Source organism: Canis aureus, chromosome 21 (assembly GCF_053574225.1).
Source record: "Canis aureus isolate CA01 chromosome 21, VMU_Caureus_v.1.0, whole genome shotgun sequence".
NCBI classification, from domain to species: domain Eukaryota; kingdom Metazoa; phylum Chordata; class Mammalia; order Carnivora; family Canidae; genus Canis; species Canis aureus.
The window spans coordinates 16,125,350-16,151,304 of NC_135631.1; the positions used below are offsets into that span (position 1 = coordinate 16,125,350).

At 34.8% G+C, this 25,955-nt stretch overlaps 3 protein-coding genes across 3 annotated transcripts; 1 reads left to right on the forward strand and 2 right to left on the reverse strand.

Moving 5' to 3' along the window:
• Nucleotides 1–545: 545 nt before the first annotated feature.
• Nucleotides 546–10,670, reverse strand: LOC144293327 (olfactory receptor 10AG1-like). The gene is made up of 2 exons (XM_077864412.1): nucleotides 10,652–10,670; nucleotides 546–1,495 (listed from the first exon to the last, which is right to left on the reverse strand). The coding sequence occupies exons 1-2, from the start codon at nucleotides 10,668–10,670 to the stop codon at nucleotides 546–548; spliced, it is 969 nt and encodes a 322-aa protein (XP_077720538.1).
• Nucleotides 10,671–14,793: 4,123 nt separating this feature from the next.
• On the forward strand, nucleotides 14,794–15,768 carry LOC144293328 (olfactory receptor 10AG1-like). The gene has a single exon (XM_077864413.1). It carries the CDS (start codon nucleotides 14,794–14,796, stop codon nucleotides 15,766–15,768), a length of 975 nt encoding a protein of 324 aa, XP_077720539.1.
• A 9,005-nt stretch (nucleotides 15,769–24,773) lies between these two features.
• On the reverse strand, nucleotides 24,774–25,739 carry LOC144293329 (olfactory receptor 10AG1-like). The gene has a single exon (XM_077864414.1). The coding sequence runs from the start codon at nucleotides 25,737–25,739 to the stop codon at nucleotides 24,774–24,776; it is 966 nt and encodes a 321-aa protein (XP_077720540.1).
• Between the last annotated feature and the right edge of the window lie 216 nt (nucleotides 25,740–25,955).

Genomic DNA, 25,955 nt, shown 5'->3' on the forward strand with positions numbered 1-25,955 from the left:
GAAAGCATTTAGGTAAATAATTTATATATTTTTTTAGTATAGTCAAGCCAAAAATTTTAATAGTTTGAGTTCTGTTTTACATGATGTTTTTAAAGATTTTATTTATTTATTCATGAGAGACACTGAAAGAGAGGCAGAGACATAGGCAGAAGAAGAAGTGGGCTCCCTGTGGGATGTCTGATGTGGGACTTAATGCCAGGATCCTGGAACCATGTTCCAAGCCAAAGACAGATGCTCAACCACTGAGCCACAAGCATCCCTAGTTTATATAAATTTCATTTCTATTCAAATTTCATATGAAATGTGTGGTGCATATTAGTATTTTATTCATGAGGCAGGATTATTCTTTAGGCTTGGGCCACTGAAGACAGATTAAATTGCCCGATACATAACCAAGCACAATAAATTATAGGTTGGTATTTAGAAGTAAGTAGAAGTACATCATAAGCTGGAAGTAGCTAACTTCTTACAAGGGAATGTAGAAATTAGAAATGCTCCTGTGATCAATGTGTGGCAAGGAGCTAAAGCATTTACAATTAAACTCATCACACTATTTTTTTAAGTAACAGTCTTCTGAGTGCTGCAATCACATCCTTGTTCCTAAGACTGTATATCATAGGATTAAACATCGGAGTCACAATGGTATAGAGAAGAGACAACATTTTGTCAGTTCCAGCAGAATGAATGGATTTGGGCCTTAAGTAGGTGATGGTAGCCGATCCAAAGAATAAAAGCACAACAATGATATGGGAAGAACAGGTGGAGAAGGCTTTAGACCGGCCCCTGGCTGAGGATAACTTTAGGATGGTGGAAATGATTTTCACATAAGAGCCAAGTATAAATAGAAAGGGAATCATTGCAAATAATATAGCAACTACAAAGACACACATCTCATTAAGTGAAGTGTCCCCACAAGCCAGCTTGATCAATGGGGGGATGTCACAGAAGAAGTGGTTAATTTGGTTAGAACCACAGAAAGGCAGCGAGAACACCTGACATGTTTGTCCTATCTGGACTGGAATTCCACTAAGCCAGGCACCAACAGCCAGTTGGACGCACATCTTGTGGTTCATGATGAGAGGGTAGTGCAGAGGGTTACAAATGGCCACGTAGCGGTCATAGGCCATCACTGCCAAGAGGAAACATTCAGTGGCTCCCAGCATGAGGAAGAAGCACATTTGAGTGGCACAGCCCAACCAAGAAATGCTTCTGTCCTGAGTCCAAAGGTTCACCAGAATCCTGGGGAGGGTGACAGACACATAACAGATTTCCAAGGAGGAAAAATTTGCCAGGAAAAAATACATGGGTTTCTGGAGTGCAGCATCAAGACTGGTTATTATTATTATGAGGCTATTTCCAATTAAGATAATAACATAAACGATGGAGAACACCCCAAATAGAAACCCTTGGAGGTTTGGAAGGTCAGAAAATCCCAAGAGTACAAATTTTGTTATTGTGGAACCATTGTCTTCTGCTCTCATCTCTTCAACGTCATCTGTGGGAATGATTGAATCAGAAGTCCAAGTTACTCTGATTTCTTTGGTTCTTGTCTTCTTGCACACAAACAGGATGGCATGCCTACCAATTTTTCCCATCCTCTGTTAAAACAAATCTGTAATTACCAGCATTGTAAAGTGTGTTGAAGTGTATCTTTCATTATTATTAAATGTATTTGTAAGAAAAAAAAATCCATGTTTTTTTTTCTGATATGAATTATCATATTGCTTTGCTTCTGAAGATATGTGATTATCATTTTGCTATCCATAGGAATACTCAAAAGTACAAAATCTGAATTTATGTTCACTTGTGACAAGGATTCCATTCTTTCACCTCCTATATTTTCTCCCCACCCCTCAACTCTGTTTTCCACTATTATCAATTCAAAATGAATCTCATTGCACAAGTAAATATTTTGTAAGCCACCTAAATTGGCTTTCGGGCTGAATACAGTTCATTTTTAAAGTAGTGGGGGTTTTTTTGGTATTTCTAAGTGTCTTGAGCTTTGACATTCTGCATGCTTAACTATTTTACTGTAAAACAAAATCGATGAGCTGAACACTAAATATTATGGGGTGTTATTTTATCTTTAAACTGTGTATTTTAGTGTAAGATCCCTGAAATCAGCAGTCATTTTTTTTAAGGTTTTGCAGAAGGAAGAAAATGAAGTTTAAAATGGTGTATGTGTCCTGAAATACCCAACAGTAGAAGGCAGGCTCATCTAACATTTATGTTCAAGAAAGCAATCCCAATTACAATCTACACCCCTCACAAATTTACCTTATAAAAAAAATATCAACCAAAACTCATCATTGAGACCTTCCTAAATTACCCAGATCCTCAATAACTGTTATCATTCTGATGATCCCATTAATCCTTTCTCTCTTTTCCTTCCACACATATGTGTCTATGTTTATGCGCATGAGTGTATCGGGAGGAATGTACTTTTCTCATTGCTATCAGTCGATTATAAACTTCTTTTGATATTTTCTGCATCTTTCTACGCAATTCATATTATATATATATTTTTTCAAAATGTGATTTACTCACTTCTTGAATAAATTACAAATGAGCCAAATTGGTAGTTTCTTTGGAACAGTCTTAGATGCTTATACCTTAGTGTAAACATGAGTTCCTATAAAATGCAGACGTCCCCAGCTTCTCTCCCTCTTATAGATCGAGCATGCCTTCTGTGGTTTTGTGTATGTGTTTGAATTATACTCTTTTCATTCACTCTTGTGGAAGTAGCAAATTGCTTCATTTTTTTCAATATGTCTAGATAACTTGCATATTATGAGTTAGCTATTTTGGAAGCCAATAGAAACTAACTGCAAAGAGCAGATATGTCTATAACTATATTCTAAGTGTGTTTTATATGGACAATGGTCAAATTTAAGCCAAAAACATAGACTCAGGTAAGCCCTGGTGGCTCAGCAGTTTAGCACTGCTTTCAGCCCAGGACATGATCCTGGAGACCTGGGTCGAGTCCCACGTCGGGCTCCTTGCATGGAGCCTGCTTCTCCCTCTGCCTGTGTCTCTGCCTCTCTCTCTCTCTCTCTCTCTGTGTCTCTCATGAATAAATAAATAAAATCTTAAAAAAACAAAAAACATAGCTCAAAAGGGGCAGGAACAACAGTCCATGCAAACCTTGAGCATCCAATGATTTTCTGTGGCTTAGAAAAGGAAAAATTAATGCTAATTTCTTTTACAGTCTACAATATTCCAAACTATATATTAAAGTAATAAAGATATTTAAATTTTACCCCACTATTAAACAATTCTTTCGATGGAAACTTGGTTACAGAGAATGTAAAAATGCTATAAGTGAGTGTAAGATGGTCAGAAATTAGCAGCTGATAGGTGTTATACAAGACTACACAACCAAGGCTGTTTTTCGCTATACCATCCTACACACATTTACTATGCTTTATTCACCTATTTAATTTATCATAGTGTCCAATATATGCACAATTACTCAAATTATTTGTTGAATTAATCACTGCATCTTTCTACACTAGCATGCCTCATGCACCCATATTTGATCAATAAACCATTGCTCTCAGAAACTGCCATTCTATTTATTCTCTTTATCGGATCTGCTCTTCATGTAAGCTCTTCCCTCATTATTTGGTTTCCTTTACATTTTTTTCTTACTGTTCAAATGGACTAGTATGTTTGAAAAGCAAATCGAAACTAAGAAACTAACAAACAATTAACAAGGAGAAGCAGCATCAAAACTTGCACTCAGGAATATAATGTTCTAGAGGTGCTTGGGTGGCATCTGATTCTTGACTTTGATTCAGGTCATGACCTTAGGGTCATGGGATTGAGCCCAGCATCAGGCTCTGAGTGGAGTATGCTGAAGATTTTCTTTTTCCACTCTTTTTACCCTTCAGTCCAATTGTGCGTTCTGTCTCTCTCAAACAAATAAAATATTAAAAAATATATATTATATATATAATGTTCTATATTTACTGAAGCTTTTCTGTTTGCCCTCCACTTTTCATTTGTAAAATGGAACAAAATTTTATGAATATTTGATGGAATTCTCAGTGTAAAACCATTTATAGAGTAAAAAAGGATTTAACAATTAATATTTAATAATGATTAAAAATAAATATTAAAATATTAACTGAATCATGTGCTTATATTCTGAACACAACCTCACCAACAAAAGCATCCTCAAATCTTGCAGCATAGCCCTAGTTTTTCTGACTTCTGGAAACCTTTAGATGTTCTATTTATACAACTCACAAAATACTATATCATACAGGTAAATGTCAATTCTGCTTTTGTTCAAATATTTTGTTTGTTTTCTCTGGTCTTCCACTGAAATAATTTTTTGATGTGGAGATTGGGATTTCAATGGGATTTAACATCTGATGTATAACATGCTTGTATTCAAAACAGGTATATAAAATCAAATTGAAGTTAAGAAATAAAAAATCGGAATTTGGTGGATGTAATTCAGAAGGCTTTTTCCTTTAGAAGTTGCTAAAGATAAAAAATGAAAACATGCTGAGATCTCTTTAGCATCTTTAAACTCATTTATCATGGAATCTCTTTTTTTAAGTTATTTTATTTTATTATTCTTATTATTTTTTTTTTGAAATCTAACTCTTAACAAGCAAAAATTACCTTTGGTATTAGCTGGATGGAAACTCATTTCAAAAAGGTCCACTTACTATCTTGTTCCTTAGTTATACATAATTAAATTTTCCGGAGATATGATCTTCAGATTTAGTACTGCAAACTACTTAACACATAGTAGTTATGCATGTTAGCACCAAAGATGTTGACAGTGATGATTATCTTGATGATAATACAGATGTCAGTAATCTTTGATATATTGGTCTATTATGTCACAAAGTACTTTATATTTTCTTTCATGTTATAATAATAAGTCAGAAAAATTAAAAGGCAGTCTGAATCAGTGTTTTGAAGTTAAACCAGAGCAACAATATTGACAAAAGATCCCTTTTAAAATTTTCTGTAAATAAAATGTGTTCAGTTCTTTGCTGATCACGAAAAACATGATTGTTAGTAAAGCTAAATTTGGTATTAGACAAAAATTCATGCTTACCTATTTGGATCGAGGTTAAAATACAAGGCTTGCCTTTATTGATTGAAGAAGACAGAATGAGAACTGTATTTTTGACAGGTAATTTACTTTTATTTGAAACAGAAGTTAATTCCATTCTAAAATATGTTCACACCTAGTGCTCTTTAAGAAGGAAATATCTTATACCCTTGGGATCAGCTCCTTTCCTGTGTCACTTTCTAATTAAACTAAACCATTCTGTCTGCCAATCAAGGAGTTTGGTACAATAACGAAAAACACATCTGGCCATACCACTCTCTCTAAATTCTCTATGTCTCTTACTTTTTTTTAAATGATCATTAAGAAATGTAAGCAATGTAAAATCAGAAATTTATGGTTACATATTATTTATAATAGAAACTAAGATGTTCTAATAAAGATTCAAGTGTGTAGTGTCTTAAAGTTTATTTCTCTGTCATTAAAAATTCAGAGGTAAGAAATCTAGGGCTGTTGGGGCAGTGATGTCACCTTCAGTGTGAACCTGCCATCATCATGTCCATGTTAGTCAGACAGTCTCATCATTTCCCACAGGATAGAAAGGGAGGAGGGGGTTGAAGGGGAACACTCACTTATTCCTTTTTAGAATGAAAAGGAAACTAGAAGAAACAGCATGCAGAATTTTCAAGCATAATCCCCTATGTCAAATTTAGCCAGAAGACCCTCCCTCTCCAAGCTGGAAGAGAAACTATAAAATACTTCTCTAGGTACTGCCATGAAACCAGCTAAGACTCTATGACTATCAACTCCTCTCAAATGACCAAACAAAAATACCAAGGAGTTATGGCACCCAGTTCCTCGCCAAGTATATTTTCAGGTTAACTGTGGCTCCTTGTGGTGTAATAATAATAAAATAAGAGAATTTAGATATTTTAGATAGATGTTCAATTGTTCCAGTGTTGTTTGTTAAAATGAACACTCTTTTTTTTCCACTGAAAAGAATAATACATATTGTCCAAATGAAATTGATTCCAGGACTGCATATTTGGTTTAATATCTAGAAATCAAGATATGCACCATTTTACCTGAACTGGACAAAAATACATGATTATCTCAACAGATGCAGAAAAAGCTCTTGACCAAATGTAATATCTATTCATGACAAAAACTCTCAATAAATTGAGCTTCATTTATGCCATTTTATGAAGTAATCTACAACGAGTATCACTCTTACTGATAGAAAACAGAATGATTTCCCCTAAATCAAGAATAAGACAAGGAGATCCACAATAACTATTTATATTTGACAATATATAGGAAATTCTACACAGTGCAGCAAGACCAGAATAAGAAATAAAAGACATACGGATAAGAAAAGAAGAAGAGAAGAAAAGAAGGGAAATAGGTACATATTTTCAGAAGACATAATCTTTTATACTTTTACTATCAAATAAATATACAATATAAATAAATATATTACCTAATAGAGAAAATATGAATATATAAGAAAGATACATAAAACCATCTGAAAATGAGTGAAAATATCAGTGAGGGTGACAAAACATGAGAGACACCTAACTCTGGGAAACAAACAAGGGGTAGTGGAAAGGGAAGTGGGTGGGGGGTTGGGGTGACTGGGTGATGGGCACTGAGGGGGTCACTTGGTGGGATGAGCACTGGGTGTTATACTATATGTTGGCAAATTGAACTCTAATGAAAAAATAAAAGTAAATAAATAAATAAAACCATCTCATATATCAATTGTAAATAGACACATGATTCAATTACAATGGAACACAGGTTTAAATAGATAGATGTTTCTCTAAGTAAAATATAAGATAGACAATAAGCACATGGAAAATTCTCAATATTAGCCATGAGGGAATTGAAAATCAAAATCACAACGTAATTATATTTCATGGCTGACAGAATTACTAAAACCAAAAATGAAAATAATAACAAATGCTTATGAGTATGTGAATTGGTTAGAATTCTTATATATTCCTTATCTGGATGTAAAAAGAAGCCACTTTAGAAAGTTTGCATACTCCTTAAAATGTACATAAATTTATTTAATGACATTTCAATACCACTTCTAGGTATATACTCCAACCACCCCCTCCCCAAAGATACATCTACATAAACAGTTGAACATGAATATCTATAGCATTTTTATTTATAACAGCCAAAGTTTAGAAAGGCCTCAAATGCCCATTAAGTGAATAGATAGATATACAAATGTATATGCATATGCTACAAGTGAATAAACCTCCAAATAATTATGGTAAGCGAGGAAAAAGTTACAAAAAGTAACACTTGATGATTACCTTTACGTGAAAAGTCTAAATCTAAATAGCCAAATCTATAGAGAAAAGTAGATTAGTGGTTGACTAGGGCTGGGGGTATGAGTAGGCAAGATGAGAAGTGGTTGCATAATTCTATAAATGCACTGAAATTATTGAACTGTTTATTTTATTGAACTGAACTGTATATTTTAAATGTATGGTTTTTGTATGAGAATTATATTTCAGTACGTACATTAAAATCAATTATAATGAATGCAATTATTGATGAACAATACAAAGTGAAATTAAATATGCAATTCCTTTTAAATACCATGTATGAAAAAATGCTTAGGAACAATTTCAAAAGAGAAGTACAATAATATACTGACAACTACACAAAATTATTTTTTTAAGTTTTAAAATTTTTAAATATTAAAGCTGGGAATATTTAATATCATTATGCTGGTAATTATCCCCTATGTGACCTTTATCTCTATATAATCTCAATCCAAGTCTTGGATGGCATTTTTGCAGAAACGACCAGTTGATCCCACTATTCATGTGGAAAGTCATTTGGAAATCTGACAGATGGAGTCTTAAAAAGGAAAAATGGCTAGACATGAAATTGCATATTGATTCTTGGATTAAAGGCAACGGTTTGACTGAATGGTCAAGGACTTGGAAGGAATATAATTGAAAATTGATGACAAGAAGGTTTTTGTCATTTTTTAAAAAGATTTATTTATTCATGAGAGACACAGAGAGAGAGAGAGGCAGAGACATAGGCAGAGGGAGAAGCAGGCTCCATGCAGGGATCCCAGTGCGGTACTGGATCCTGGATCCTGGGATCATGTTCTGAGCAAAGGGAGATGTTCAACCCCTGAGCCACCCAGGCATCCCGATGACAAGAAGTTCTGAGGATAAGATGTGTGGATAGACTTCTCTGAACATGCAAAAAAAAAAAAAAAAAAAAAAAAAAAAAAAAAAAAAGGTGAAGCTCTATGTGTTATATTGAATGCTTACCAATGAATCACTTTAGACAGGAGAATTTTAACAATCAAGCAGACAGGGTTACCCTTTCTGTGGTTACTATTTAGCTTTTTGGCCAACTATACCTGTCATGGCACAGTGTGTTCATGAACAGAATGGACTTGGGGGAGGGAGAAGGTTATACATATGCTCAGCAACATGAATTTCCACACACCAAGCATGACCTGATTAGAGCCACCACTTTATGTTCAAATGTCAGTGGCAGAGACCAGCACTGACACTCTTAGACACATGGACACATGTGCACACACACACACACACACACACACACACACACACAGACTTATTTCAGGAAATTGGGTATGAGACTACTAGGGCTGGAAAAGCTAAAATGTGTAGGGCAAGGTAGCCTCCTGAAAAATCTCAGAAAGAAGCTGCCTTGAGGAAGAATTTCTTCTTTCTCAGGGAAACCTCAGTCTTGCTTTGGAGGCCTTCCAACTGTTTAGATGAAGCCTACATTATCAAGCATGATCTTCTTAAAATCAGTTTATTTCATTTTTTAAAATTTTTATTTATTATTTAATTTATTTTTTCATGAGAGACACACAGAGAGAGGCAGATACATAGGCAGAGGGACAAGCAGGTTCCCTGTGGGGAACCCAATGTGGGACTTTATTCCAGAACCCCAGGATCATGCCCGAGTTGAAAGCAGATTCTGCACCACTGAGCCACCCAGGAGTCCCCAAAATCAGTTTATTTTAAATGTTTTTTTTAATAATAAATTTATTTTTTATTGGTGTTCAATTTGCCAACATACAGAATAACACCCAGTGCTCATCCCATCAAGTGCCCCCCTCAGTGCCCGCCACCCAGTCACCCCCATCCCCCTGCCCTCCTCCCCTTCCACCACCCCTAGTTCCTTTCCCAGAGTTAGGAGTCTTCAAGTTCTGTCTCCCTTTCTGATATTTCCTACACATTTCTTCTCCCTTCTCTTCTGTCCCCTTTCACTATTATTTATATTCCCCAAATGAATGAGATCATATAATGTTTGTCCTTCTCCGATTGACTTATTTCACTCAGCATAATACCCTCCAGTTCCATCCACGTTAAAGCAAATGGTGGGTATTTGTCGTTTCTAATGGCTGAGTAATATTCCATTGTATACATAAACCACATCTTCTTTATCTACTAATCTTTCAATGGACACCAGGCTCCTTCCACAGTTTGGCTATTGTATTCTTTGTTATCAAAATACTCATAGTTTGGGATGATAAATATTCATGGTGTGTAAAAGCATGATACATAACTGTACGATCTTACTTAAAAGTTTATTTTAAATGTTAACCACATCTGCAAAATAATTTTAGAACAATGCCTAGATTATCGTTTGACTGAACCCTAGACACTATAGCCTAGAGATGCTGACATAAAGAACTACCCATCACAGTCATTGCTGGTCAACTTGGCAACTGCACAAATTTCCTTAAGCCAGATTTAGTCTCCAAATAAAGGCAATACAAATACATAATTCCACTTAACCTGATACAAGTATTCAACCTGCAACCATGAACATGCTTACTCTTTTGTCAGACAGAAAAGAGAAGATACAAAGTCCTTGGGTGATGTTCACTCTGGTTCTTGATCTTTTGATACATTCATAACAAAAAGAGGAAGAGATAACAATTATATTCCTTGTTTCTGAAACTAATCATAGGTCATCGCTACTATTTATAACCATCTTCTTTCAACATCAAATTCATATTCCCTTTGCCCTCAGAAAGCATTTCAGGTGGTCATGGTTATTTCTTTGGTGAGGTGATCCAAAACTTCGTTCTTGAATGGTCTGTAGCTCTGTTTCAATGCATCTGTTGCAGTTTTCCTTTGGATTTAATAATTTCCTTTGAAGTTAATAACAGAGTACATTATATATATCTATATATCTAGTATATATGCATATCTATTATATATGCATGTAATATATAGTATAAATTTTATTTGTATCATATGTGATCCACATATTCCTGAAATCTTAGTTATGATATTTTCTTTCACAAATACTTCTGATTTTATAAATTCTTTCACTTATGATCTTCCTTTAATCTCTCTACATGAGTACTTCATGAATAAATAACAAAGTAGGGATCATTATAGAGGTCAGAAGAACACCGGTAAAGTAAACTGCAAAGGTCAAGAGAATCTCTGAGTATCCATGGTATAATAAAGACATTTCTTAAAAGCTCTAAGGAATACCTAACTAGTTAAAGAAATTTGATTATTTGCTAGAGACAGGTTTTTTTAAAAAAAGAACAAAGCACAAGAAAGACAAAATGCTTGAGAGAACAGTAGAGTAAGACATACATAAAAAATGTTATGGCCAGAGATATTTGGTTGTTTCCCAAAATATTTGAATGGCAAACATAATGAGTTCATTCAATTAAATGGTGATTTGGGAAAGGACACATTCCCACAAGACAGAAAGACATTTTTTAAAGAGCACTATTTGCTTTGAAAGAAAAATATTGATTAGAAAGGTATCTGCAACTCCTAATATTTAAATAGTTTAAAATTTAATTTCAATAGAATTTAACTAGATCCACATTTTCAGAAGAATGATATTTAATTGAAAAAAAAAAGAAGAATGATATTTAAAACACTCTGTATCAAAGAAAGAAATAGTTTCACTTGAATCCATAAAGGTAAGTGTAAACTTTTACATCAAAGGTCTTATTTACATTTTAGGTTGACTTTCTGAGATATTGTATCTTCAGTATCAAAATTCAGAAAGTCTAAATATTTATAGAATATTAAGAGAATAATCTAATGAACTTAAAACTATATTTCAGGACACATCTATCCTTTTATTTGTTTTTCTATGAGCAGATCAGTGAGCTAAGCAATAAAAACATAGGAAATTTCCTACTTTGAAAGGTAACATTTGTCATAATGTAACAAAACATTCAAATATTTGGGGCAGTTTTGACAAAAAATTCTAATGTAGCAAAACTTAGTAAAGTGGGAACTGGATATTTTAAACATAAGTTTGTACCCTGCCATCAATGAAGTAAATAATTATTTCTAAAGAAATGCTGTCTTGAAAAGAAATCTGAAACTTTTAGGGCATTGAAAAATTATTGATATTAGATTTTTCTAGATTAAGGAGATACTACAGACCCTGCAAACATAACTGCCTGTTTGTTGTCCTTATCTAAGGGGATTTAGCGCTCTGAGGTAATTAGCTGGATAAAACAGAGAAATTTTCCTGTGTCCCTGAGAAAAAAAAAGTCCAACTGCAATGAAGTTCTGTCTATTAAATGTACAAAAGAATAAACTCTCTGTTTACCTTTCAGCTTGAAGGGCTTTTGACAATGAATAGCGTTAATTTCAGAGTAGTGGCGTGACCTTCTTTGCTCTTCTCTATACATAATGGAGGAACACATACATGCAATCAAATTACGCTTATAATACAATCTCATAAAAAAAATACAATCTCATCTCCAATGCTAGGCATGGTTTTAGTGGATTTAAAACATTAGAAACTATTATATATTTTAATGTTTTACTAATTATTAAGGTGAAATTTTAGTTGTGAAAATACTTAGAAGAAATCTCAGGTTGTCATTTCCATCCCCTCCTTCCTACCTTCCTCCATCCCTCCTCCCTTCCTGCCTGCCTTTCTTTCTTCCTTCCTTCCTGTTGCTTGAGTTTCATCTGGTTCCTGATTCATTTATTCTTTAAGAGTCATTTGAGAAAATAAATTGTTCACAGCTTTATGGGAGATGTAGGTAATCTCTTTGCATTGCAGAACATTATAATTTCATTGGAAATTTTTGGAAATTAGACACAAAATCACTTAAATGTATAAAATCATTCATATAAATGTATATTAAATATAAAACCATGGAAGTAGAAGCTGTCAAACAGAGTCTGAAATATATAGTGGAATTAGAATAAGGTTTGCAGTCAGAGACTGTTGGATCTCTGCACTGATTCTTTATAACTCAGTTCTCTCCAATTTTCTGGGTCATTAAAAAATTGAAGATTAACTTGTGAATCCTGCATATATCTGATCAATATATGATAACTTCCAATATTATAGTAAATCCTCATTATTGGAATAGACTGAAAAATTATCAAATTCACAGAGAAAATGTACATATTATTAAGGAAAGATCTTTATGGTATTATAATATCTAAGAAGGGAATTAGAAATTAGATAGAAACTGATTATTCTAATTCCTTCATTTCGAGAGTCTTTATTGTGCAATGACTCATTTAATATTTATAATGTTTATAATATTTATAATGTTTGTGAAATTAAAAAAAATACTCATCATTACTTCTTATTCAGAACTTGCATCAAACCTCATTTGAGCAAATTACTCAGTAAGTTGTAGATTGTTAGTTTCCGATTTATTTTCCAATTATTTATTAATTCTACTTTGTTCTGTTTTTCCAAAATGCTCACCTATTAGAATACTAGAGAAGACTAAAGACAGGACCACCCTGTGACAGGAGAGAGAGAAGTAAATACAAACACAGCATGAGAATAGCATATCCTACACCAACCTCTGATGGAGAGTATAGTGCATGACAGTTAATAATGGGAATTATTATACATTTATGAATCAAATGCATATTGAATGGTTTATGTACATTAAATACCCAGGAAGGATGTAGTATATAAATATGATATTTTATGTTCTCTTTGTTTTACTTGTTGTAGTAAAAGTAAGTTGGACTTTTGAATTGTACAAGCCTGAATTCAAACTTCAATAATGCCATTTATTGTTGTGATCTTGGTTGATTCATATAACATTTTCATGTTGAAGTTATCTTACAAATAAAATGGTAACAGAATTACCTCCCAGCACCATTATGAGGATTGACTAAGACAACATCTGTGAATATACCTACCACAATGTAGAATCCCTGCGCTAGAAGTTACATGCTTAAATGCAATCTTCAGATACTGGAATATGTGCATGTCCTCTACTCAGTATTATAGGAATGATACCATCATACCAGAACTTTCCATTTTCCAAGTACTAGGTGAATCAAACACAGAACTTAACAAGGTGATGTTGGCACTACAGAAAGATTTGTAGGATGTACATTAGGAGCTCACTGGAAATAAAGAACATGTGTAGGGAGACAATAGAGCTCAGAAAGGAGTTGGATGGTCTAGGAGAGCCTGATAAATGAACTGGGAGTTTTGTGTTACTTATAGAATATTTTAGTAAAATAGGATGGAAATAGGCAAAATAAACATACGATCAGAGTAGGAAGGCCAACCTTCCTCTTGGATCCTTTTAAAAAGGGATTTTTCTCCCTTTGACTTAAGTCTTTTTTTTTTTTTTTTTAACTTAAGTCTCTTAATTTTTTTTTAATTTTTATTTATTTGTGATAGTCACAGAGAGAGAGAGAGAATGAGGCAGAGACACAGGCAGAGGGAGAAGCAGGCTCCATGCACCGGGAGCCCGACGTGGGATTCGATCCCGGGTCTCCAGGATCGCGCCCTGGGCCAAAGGCAGGCGCCAAACCGCTGCGCCACCCAGGGATCCCTTGACTTAAGTCTTGATTGAAAACATGGCTATTCATATCAGGAATTAAATCTCAAATGCGATATTTGCAATTTGATAAATATCTCTTTCCCCATTGATAGCCAGTTTTGAATGACTTTCAGTTGAAATAAACTGGCTATAACAACCATTACAAGACAAAAAAAAAAAAAAAAAAAAATCACAGAGACCACTCAGGAAAATCACTTTCCTCAGCTCATTTCTTAATATATAATGGCATGATGACACAAAAAATATCTGAGACAGCTTAAATCCAAATGTGAATGTATATAAATATTTTACAAGAATAACATGAAGAGGAAGTTCGGTTTGCCAACATATAGTATAACACCCAGTGCTCATCCCATCAAGTGCCCTTCTAAGTAAAATTGTCAAATGTCTTCCCTAAAATGAATATTTTTATTAATTTTATTAATGTGATACCAATTAGACATTGATATTCCTATCATCAAAGCTGATAACAAAACACAGCCTTACTCATCTCATTATTTTTTTAAAGATTTTATTTATTTATTGATGACAGAGAGAGAGAGAGGCAGAGACACAGGCAGAGGGAGAAGCAGACTCCATGCAGGGAGCCTGATGTGGGACTTGATCCTGGGTCTCCAGGATCACATCCTGGGCCGAAGGCAGCGCTAAACCACTGGGCCACCGAGGCTGCCCAATCATCTCATTATTAGCAACAAGAAAATATATCAGTTTTCAGCAGACCTAATTCCTGATAGGAATATTTTCTGATCAATAATATTTAATGACAGAATGAACATTTTTAAAACTTATGGCTTAACATTAAATGCAGATGTTTCTCTAAGACTCATTGTTAGTGACTTTATCATTTTAAAAGTGCAGTACACTTATTTTATAGGTTAACAAACTACAACTCAGGCAGATAAAGTGATCTCACATGTTGAATTTTTTATTTTCACAGATGCTACCCAGAGACCAAACTACAGAAGGCAATTTGTCTTCAGTTGTGGCATTTGTTCTCCTGGGATTTTCTGACCTTCCTAACATCCAGGGATTTCTATTTGGAATTTTCTTTCTCATCTACATGTCCATCTTAATAGGAAATGGTCTTATCATAATAATTACAAGGGTAGACTCTGTTCTCCAGACACCCATGTATTTTTTCATTGCAAATTTTTCCTCCCTGGAAATCTGTTATGTGTCTGTCACCCTCCCCAGGATTCTGGTGAACCTTTGGACTCAGGACAGAAGCATTTCTTGGTTGGGCTGTGCCACTCAAATGTGCTTCTTCCTCATGCTGGGAGCCACTGAATGTTTCCTCTTGGCAGTGATGGCCTATGACCGCTACGTGGCCATTTGTAACCCTCTGCACTACCCTCTCATCATGAACCACAAGATGTGCGTCCAACTGGCTGTTGGTGCCTGGCTTAGTGGAATTCCAGTCCAGATAGGACAAACATGTCAGGTGTTCTCGCTGCCTTTCTGTGGTTCTAACCAAATTAACCACTTCTTCTGTGACATCCCCCCATTGATCAAGCTGGCTTGTGGGGACACTTCACTTAATGAGATGTGTGTCTTTGTAGTTGCTATATTATTTGTCATGATTCCTTTTCTATTTATACTTGGCTCTTATGTGAAAATCATTTCCACCATCCTAAAGTTGTCCTCAGCCAGGGGCCAGTCTAAAGCCTTCTCCACCTGTTCTTCCCATATCATTGTTGTGCTTTTATTCTTTGGATCGGCTACCATCACCTACTTAAGGCCCAAATCCAATCATTCTGCAAGAACTGACAAGATGCTCTCTCTTTTCTACACCATTGTGACTCCTATGTTTAACCCTCTGATATACAGTCTTAGGAACAAGGATGTGAAGACAGCACTGAAAAAATTATTACTCAAGAAAACAGTGTAAGCATCATACAGATCACTTTTTAATACATTTGTTTCATAGCTATCACAAAAATAAAATTAAATTCCATTCTACTTATGTTTACTGATGGCACAATCACTCATATTTATTATGTAATCATTGGCGATTATTGTGTGTTTTAGAGTTCTGGCCTAAAGTCACTTGTAGCTGCATCTTTAACAAGCCAATTAATTAATTTTAAAATCCTCTATTCTTTAGGACAAGTTAATTTTTTTCACAGAATATTATAAATTTACCTACCTTAAAAATTTTCAGATGATTTTAACTGCTAGAACTATTTTTTAAAATGTGTAGAAGTAGGCCTGGACTTACCCATTTGTCAAATATTTACTAATACTATGCTGGTATTCATGGCACATTCATTTCTTCCTGACAGGTTTTCACCTAGATATGTGTTAAGGGAGTGAACACAAGACAAGTTATAAATCATACTGAAATTGTAAACAGAAATTAAAAACAAAATGAAATTATTTAACTGTATCCACTTTCTCAGTATGAATTCAGAAAATGTTTCCATGTGTAACCAGAGGAAGTCAAACACCTGATCTGGCTCTGTCATTCTGTTTTAAATATAGTTCATGATTGGATGAGGAAATGGGGTAAAGTGGGTGATGGGCATTAAGAAGGGCACTTGAGGGGATCCCTGGGTGGCGCAGCGGTTTGGCACCTGTCTTTGGCCCAGGGCGCGATCCTGGAGATTCGGGATTGAATCCCACATCGGGCTCCCGGTGCATGGAGCCTGCTTCTCCCTCTGCCTGTGTCTCTGCCTCTCTCTCTCTCTCTCTGTGACTATCATAAATAAATAAAAATTAAAAAAAAAAAGAAGGGCACTTGATGGAATGAGCACTGGGTGTTATATGCAACTGATAAATCACTAAATTCTACCTCTGAAACTAATGATACACTATATGTTAATTAATTGCTTTTAAATAAAATAAAAAATATATTTCAAGTATAACTTTTCTCACACTTAAAGAACCTATTTGAAACTTTAAAGGGGAGAAAGCAAGAAAAAAACATTTACATACGATTACTCAATATCACAAATAGTAACATATACACATTGAATGCCCAACACTGTCTGCCTATAAGTTATATTTAAATTAGTGTAACGGTGACTATTATTTCCCCTTTTATCCTTGTTTCATTTATATAAAATAAGACTCTTTTTACTAGAGAGTACAGATAAAATCAAGAACTAATCAATCATAAGTATCCTACAGATAAGAAGACTTAAGGTATTTATCAACATTGCACTTAAAATCCACTTCTCTGTTTTGAGTGTGCAACTCAGAGGATACTGTCATTATTTCTAAACATTTTTTGTTAATGTTTGAAGACTGTATTATTTATCCAACAACTATGTCACTTTATAAGTTTGCTTATCCTTGTAGATATTTGTCCCTTTGGATTAGTTTCTCTTTATAAAGGCTTGCATTTTTAAAAAATTATTTCTTAATTTAAATTCAACTAGCCAATATATAGTACATCATTAGTTTCAGATGTAGTGTTCAATAATTTATCAGTTGCTATAACATCAGGGTTCATCACCTTACTTGAAAGGCCTGCATTTTAATTATAATATTGGATGTATAAGTTTGAATTTTCATTTTTAAGGACTAGCATTTTAACCTTCCACCTTAACATGATACCCTATGTCATATTTGTTTTTATAAGTATGGATGGATGTAAATATGTTAACCTACCTCATATATTTTCTTACACATATGAAGAATTGCATATATTCACCATGGTGATAATGATAGGGTGTTGAAGATAATGACAATATATGTGAGAATGCTGTTTTGATCTCTTCTTTGTTAAGCACATGCTATAGTGTAATGGAAATAGCATTAGTTCAGGAATCAAGATAGCTGATTTTTATTTCTAATTTACCTTAAATGTTCATTCTTGAGCAACTCAACTGTTATTTATAAAATTGTCTATAAAATAGTAATAATGTCTAATATTACTATCTCATAGCAATATTATTAAAATATAAACATGATCTTTGAATCCAAAAAGTCTTGTTAAAAATTCAAAAATTTTGGAGAAGAAGGCAAAATCTAGTTTTCCAGAGAATTAAGGGTACACTTTTTTTTTTTTTTTGAGATAGAGAGAGAGAGGGCAGCCCCAATGGCCAAGGGGTGTGGTGCCGCCTTCAGCCCGGGGTACGATCCTGGAGACCCAGGATCAAATCCCATGTCAGGCTCCCTGCATGGAGCCTGCTTCTCCCTCTGCCGGTGTCTCTCTCTCTTTCTCTCTCTCTCTCTCTGTCTTGAATAAATAAACAAAACCTTTAAAAAAGATAGATAAACCATTAGCCAGCCTAATTAAAAGGAAGAGAAAAAAGACTCAAATTAATAAAATCATGAATGAAAAAAGGAGAGATCACAACCAATACCAAGGAAATACAAAAATACAAACGATTTTAAAAACTTATTATGAGCAGGTATATGCCAATAAATTAGGCAATCTGGAAGAAATGGATGCATTTCTGGAACACCACAAACCAACAAAACTAGAACAGGAAGAAACTGAAAATCTGAACAGGCTAACCAGGGAGGAAATTGAAGCAGTCATCAAAAACCTCCCAAGACACAGAAGTCCAGGGCCAGATGGCTTCCCAGAGGAATTCTATCAAACATTTAAAGAAGAAACCATACCTATTCTTCTAAAGCTGTTCAGAAAGATAGAAAGAGATGGAACACTTCCAAACTCGTTTTATGAGGCCAGCATCACCTTAATTCCAAAACCAGACAAAGACCCCACCAGAAAGGAGAATTATAGACCAATATCCCTGATGAACACAGTTGCAAACATTCTCTACAAGATACTAGCCAATAGGATCCAACAGTATATTAAGAAGATTATTCACCATGACCAAGTAGGATTTATCCCCGGGATGCAAGACTGGTTCAACACTCATAAAGCAATCAATATGATATATCATATCAACAAGAGAAAAAACAAGAACCATATGATCCTTTCAACAGATGCAGAGAAAGCATTTGACAAAATACAGCATCCATTCCTGATCAAAACTCTTCAGGGTGTAGGGATAGAGAGAACATTCCTCAGCATCTTAAAAGCCAACTATGAAAACCCCACAGCAAATGTAATTCTCAATGGGGAAACACTGGGAGCCCTACCCCTAAGATCAGGAACACGACAGGGATGTCTATTCTCACCACTGTTATTCAACATAGTACTAGAAGTCCTAGCCTCAGCAATCAGACAAAAACAAAGAAATAAAAGGCATTCAAATTGGCAGAGAAGAAGTCAAACTATCACTCTTCGCAGATGATATGATACTGTACGTAGAAAACCCAAAAGCCTCCACCCCAAGATTGCTAGAACTCATACAGCACTTTGGCAGTGTGGCAGGATACAAAATCAATGCCCAGAAATCAATGGCAGTTTTATACACTAACAATGAAACTGAAGAAAGAGAAATTAAGGAGTCAATCTTATTTACAATTGCACCCAAAACCATAAGATACCTAGGAATAAACCTAACCAAAGAGGTAAAGGACATATAGCCAAAAAACTACAAAACACGTCTGAGAGAAATTGAGGAAGACACAAAGAGATGGAAAAATATTCCATGCTCATGGATTGGAAGAATTAATATTGTGAAAATGTCAATGTTACCCAGGGCAATTTACACATTTAATGCAATCCGTATCAAAATACTTGGACTTTCTTCAGAGAGTTAGAACAAATCATCTTAAGATTTGTGTGGAATCAGAAAAGACCCCGAATAGCCAGGGGAATTTTAAAAAAGAAAACCATATCTGGGGGCATCACAATGCCAGATTTCAGGTTGTACTACAAAGCTGTGGTCATCAAGACAGTATGGTACTGGCACAAAAACAGACACATAGATCAATGGAAAAGAACAGAGATTCCAGAAGTGGACCCTCAACTCTATGGTCAACTAATATTCAACAAAGCAGGAAAGACTATCCACTGGAAAAAAAGACAGTCTTCAATAAATGGTGCTGGGACAATTGGACATCCACATGCAGAAGAATGAAACTAGACCACTGTCTTACACCATACACAAAGATAAACTCAAAATGGATGAAAGATCTAAAAGTGAGACAAGATTCCATCAAAATCCTAGAGGAGAACACAGGCAACACCCTTTCTGAACTTGGCCACAGCAACTTCTTGCAAGATAAATTCATGAATGCAAGGGAAACAAAAGGAAAAATGAATTATTGGGACTTAATCAAGATAAAAAGCTTCTGCACACCAAGAGAAACAGTCAACAAAACTAAAAGACAACCTACAGAATGGGAGAAGATATTTGCAAATGACGTATCGGATAATGGGCTAGTTTCCAAGATCTATAGAGAACTTATTAAACTCAGCACCCAAGAAACAAACATGAAATGAAATGTGCAAAAGACATGAACAGAAATTTCACAGAGGAAGACATAGACATGGCCAACAAGCATATGAGAAAATGCTCTGCAACACTGGCCATCAGGGAAATACAAATCAAAACCACAATGAGATACCACCTCACACCAGTGAGAATGGGGAAAATGAACAAGACAGGAAACAACAAATGTTGGAGAGGATGTGGAGAAAGGGGAACCCTCCTGCACTGTTGGTGGGAATGTGAACTGGTACAGCAACTCTGGAAAACTCTGTGGAGGGTCCTCAAAGAGTTAAAAATAGACCTGCCCTATGACCCAGCAATTGCACTGTTGGGGATTTACCCCAAAGATACAGATGCAGTGAAACGCTGGGACACCCGCACCCTGATGTTTATAGCAGCAATGTTCACAATAGCCAAACTGTGGAAAGAGCCTCGGTGCCCATCGAGAGATGAATGGATAAAGAGGATGTGGTCTATGTGTACAATGGAATATTTTCAGCCATTAGAAACGACAAATACCCACTATTTGCTTTAACGTGGATGGACCTGGAGGGTATTACGCTGAGTGAAATAAGTCAATCGGAGAAGGACAAACATATGTTCTCATTCATTTGGGGAATATAAAAAATAGTGAAAGGGAATAAAGGGGAAAGGAGAGAAAATGAGTGAAAATATCAGTGAGGGAGACAAAACATGAGAGACACCTAACTTTGGGAAACAAACAAGGGGCGGTGGAAGGGTTGGTGGAAGGGGAGGTGGGCAGGGGGTTGGGGGGACTGGGTGACGGGCACTGAGGAGGGTATATATATATATATATATATATATATATATATATATATATATAGAGAGAGAGAGAGAGAGAGAGAGAGAGAGAGAGGGAGAGAGAGAGAGAGCAAGGGGGGAGGGGTAGAGGGAGAAGGAGAGAGAGAATCTTAAGCAGGTTCCATGCTCAGCACAGAACCTGACACAGGGTTGAACTGAAATCAAGAGTCTGATTCTCAACCAACAGATACCCAGGCACCCCTACACATTGTATTTTTAAAGGCTAAAAATTTAAACATGGAAATTATTTTAACTTCCACTATGTTAATGCAAATCCTTCTACAACAGCTTCCAAATTTCCCCTATCATTCATTTGGGGAATATAAATAATAGTGAAAGGGTATTTCCCTTTCAGGGAAGGGAAGGGAGAAGAAATGGGTAGGAAATATCAGAAAGGGAGACAGAACATGAAGACTCCTAACTCTGGGAAACGAACTAGGGGTGGTGGAAGGGGAGGAGGGTGGGGGGTGGGGGTGAATGGGTGACGGGCACTGAGGGGAGCACTTGACATGGTGAGCACTGGGTGTTATTCTGTATGTTGGCAAATTGAACACCAATAAAAATAAATTTATTTAAAAAAATTCCCGTATCTTTTTAAACAAACAAAAATCTAGTTTGATTTGGCTTCTCGAGTTATACACAAAAAGGATTTGGGTTCCTGGGCATCAATGATCTATAATTGTTTGCAAACATGGAATGTCATTTAGATTTATATCAATTCTTCATATCATGTTATTTTCTTGTCATGTCTCTTCTTGCTTCCAGTCAATTGATTTTCAGAGTATAGACTTCTTTTTTGTCTAATGTCTTTCCCATTGTCATCTATTATTTTTCCTTATCATTCTGAAAGAAAGCAGGCAGTTGTTAAATTATTTTACTTGAATTCTAAACGTGGCCCCGCTTGAAAAAAAAGAGCACAGATTTCCTGAAATCTCGTTTCCTTTTATTTGACTTAGGATATGAAATAATTTCTTAATGTTTACGTATATTTTCAGTATGTAAACAAAATGTATGGAGAAGACTGTTGATTAATTAATGGACTCACTATTTTGCCAAATATTCTGACTGCCATAGAATAATGACCCTCAAAGAAACATCATATATATCAGTGTATGTGTATGGCAATAGTTAATTATCAAAAGTATAATTAATTGTATGAAACCATCTAGAAATTAATGTCTACTAATGTGCTGGAGTACACACACAAACATCCAAGAACTCTGTCATCTTTCCTATATATCTAGTTAGCTAGCTAGTGATCTATTTGCCTTATATGCCAATGGTAAACATACACACCTAGGTACTTTTTGTGCATACAGCTTATTATGGAAAAGTTTGACAATTCTCCTTTGAACTTTTAGCAGCATTTTTCCAAAACATTTTGCTTTCTAATCATATATATATATATCATATATATATATATACATATATATATAAATCATATATATCATATATATATAATCCATCAGAAAGGATGAATACTCACCATTTAAATTAATGTAAATGGAATTGGGGAGTATTATGCTAAGTGAAATAAATCAATCAGAGAAAGACAATTATCACATGGTTTACTCATATGCAGAATATATGAACAAGTACAAGGACGCTAAGGGAAGGAGGGAAAACTGAATGGGAAAAAAATCAGAGAGGAAGACAAACCATGAGAGACTCTTAACTCTGGGAAACTGAAGGTTGCTCAGGAGGAAATGGTGGGGGATAGAGTAATTGGGTGATGGGCATTAAGGAGGGCAGTGATGTGATGAGCACTGGATGTTGTATGCAACTAATGAATTATTGAACACTACATCTGGAACTAATGATGTACTACATGTTGGCAAATTGATTTAAAAATAAAGAAGAAAAGTTAACTTCTTAGCACTATGAATGAATTATTCTAGATAACACAATCTAAAAATAAGAAACAAAGTTTATCTTGAAAATAAAGATATTTATAATCTACAAAGTACATACATTAGGTGCACATATTCATTATATTTTTAAAAATTTGTGGGACACATAAATTTTTAGTGTGATATTACTACTGAAAGTGGTATCTTGTTTGTTTCAAGTTTTTATTTAAATTTCAGTTAACATACAGTGTATACTTTCATTGTAAGATGACTAGGTGAGAAAATAATTGTTGATACTGTTCACAGATTTGGAGGGGGAATATCTGGAAATTCATTATCTAGCAAAAACGAATCACAGTGTCCCAAGAATATAGCTCTTATCTGCCCTTCTATAAGAATGATTAGTTGACATTTATTAGAGTTATTAATATTTGTAAATGTTCTCCCCCTATTTTATCTTATATCTCAATTTTCTTTTTTCTGTATTAGACAGAAAGGACAAGGAAAATGGAGGGAAGTTTTTATATCTGTCTCATTCCATTCCACATATAATAAATACCTTTGGGAATTATCTGATTTCTGATTGGAATTTTTCTGGAATTTTTTATTGTTGATATTATCTTTCTATTTTTTAATTTGTTTCTATAGCCAATCATTTCCATTATATCTTTTATAGTTTTGATATGTTCATATGCAAGTGAATAGAACTGAGTTTTTCACTTATGGACTAAAGTTCTAAAAGCAGGTGCAAGCTTCAATGTATTCTTTTTTAATTGGAAAAACTAGTCATAAGTCATGCTTCCTTTGAGATCTGTTGCCTACATATACAAAGGATTCATTATATAGACATAAATATTGACAATTAATAAGGTTAGTTATATCAATACAAATAGAGAAAGAACATAAGTTATAATCATAACCTAAGCAAAACCATGAGTTGGAGGCTCAATCAAATGAACCACCCAGGTGCCCCTATAGTAGATATATTTCATACAATTTTCTTTTCTTTTCCCTAATTTTCCCATCACACTATCATCTCTAGAAAATCATATTAAAATATATATTCCCATAACTTTCTCCACTTTATATATGAATTTTAATAATAATATTCGCTTTTATCAAATCATAAGACTCAATTGTATAGAAATGATTAATCTGATAGTAGCATAAATTGTGCTTAATATTGACTGATATCGGTGCACCAAAATCATTTAGAAAACTATGTTTCCAGTGAACAGTGCTTTTTTCTTCAGGAAATGATTTCTTGAGGCACCTGTGTGGTTCAGTCAGTTAGGTGTCTGCCTTCAGCTCAGGTCATGATCTCACTTTTGTGGAATCAAGCCCCACATCAGGCTCTCTGCTCAGGGAAGTCTGCTTCTCCCTTTGCCTGTGGCTTCCCATACTTGTGTGAGCGCTCTCTCTCTCTTTCTCTCTCTCTCTCTCCCTCTCTCTCTCAAATAACTAGTCTTTAAAAAATGATTTTTTTTGTAGAGTCATTGCTAGATATACACATTTCCTTATTTTAATGTTTGTTGTAAAAAAAAATGTTCATTGTCAACCTGGTTCTTAAAGTATCTGTTACAATTCCACGGAAATGAATGATATGGTTCCCAGTAAGTGATATAACAGAATTTATATTACAGCTACATCTATTACATCAATCCTTGTCAAAATTTCTTACTAAGAGAGGACAATAAAATACAATAAAACTATAAAATTACCAATGGAATGACTTGGTATTTGATGACATGTACATAAATGTATGACTTGACACATTACAATATTACAAGTAACTTTTAATTTGGAAAAAAATTTACCATTGTATAAAAAATATTAAAGTTTAAAATAAATACCAGTTGATATTTCAACACTGATATCTAAGGAATCAATTCCTGCAAGTATAACATTTTTAATAAAGTGAATTATTTACATAGCAATTTTCTCAAAGCTGTTATGACTTCCTTGTTCCTTAGACTGTATATGAGAGGATTAAACATGGGAGTCACAACTGTGTAGAAAAGAGAAAGCACTTTGTCAATTCTTGCTGAGTGACTGGCTTTGGGTCTTAAATAGGTAATAATGGCTGATCCAAAGAACAACACCACAACTGTAAGATGAGATGAACAGGTGGAGAAGGCTTTGGCCCGACTTGTGGCTGAATGCAATTTAAGGATTGTGGAGATGATTTTGCCATAGGAAATAAGTATCAACAGAAATGGAACTGTGACAATCAACACGGCAACTATGTAGACCATCATTTCATTCACAAATGTGTTCCCACAAGCAAGCTTGAGTACTGGGGGGATGTCACAGAAGAAGTGGTCAATTAAATTAGAGCCACAAAAGGGCAGAGAGAAAATCTGGACTGTTTGCCCTATCTGGACTGGAATTCCACTGATCCAGGAGCCAGCCGCCAGCTGAATACAAGTTTTTTGGTTCATCATTAAAGGGTAGTGTAGAGGGTTGCAAATGGCCATATAGCGATCATAGGCCATCACTGCTAGAAGGAAACATTCGGTGGTTCCCAGCACAAGAATGCAGCACATTTGGGTAGCACAGGCAACTAAAGAAATTGTTCTTCTCTGGGTCCAAAGGTTCATGAGCATTCTGGGGAGAGTAACTGATACATAGCAGATTTCCAAAAAGGAAAAATTGCCTAGGAAAAAGTACATAGGGGTCTGGAGAGAAGGGTCCAGTTTTGTTATTAGAAAAATGATGCCGTTACTCATCACAATAATGATGTAGATGACTAAGAACAGTCCAAATAGAAGCCACTGGAGATGGGGAACATCAGCAAAGTCCGAGAGAACAAATTCTATCAGTTCAGTTAGATTATCTTCTGGTGGTTTTTCTTGGTGTTTCATCTGTGGAAAGGGTAAATTTAGCATGTACTGTTATTTTACCTTAATGGATCAGTTCCCATTCTCTAAGTTTTATTAGGTATCTACATTCAGTTTTTATAGTCACTGTAATTGTTTCTAATTTAATAATGTTACTATTTGTGTATTTCTCACTTTCTCAGTTTAGATCCTGTGGATTATCACTGAACGCACTCCCTTGAAATTTCCTTTAAGAGCATTCTATACACTTTCTGAAAAACCAAA

What these genes read in the sequence shown, in the direction of transcription:
- LOC144293328 (XM_077864413.1), top strand. Translation starts at nt 14,794, where the DNA reads ATGTTGAATTTTTTATTTTCACAGATGCTACCCAGAGACCAAACTACA.
- LOC144293329 (XM_077864414.1), bottom strand. Translation starts at nt 25,739, where the DNA reads ATGCTAAATTTACCCTTTCCACAGATGAAACACCAAGAAAAACCACCA.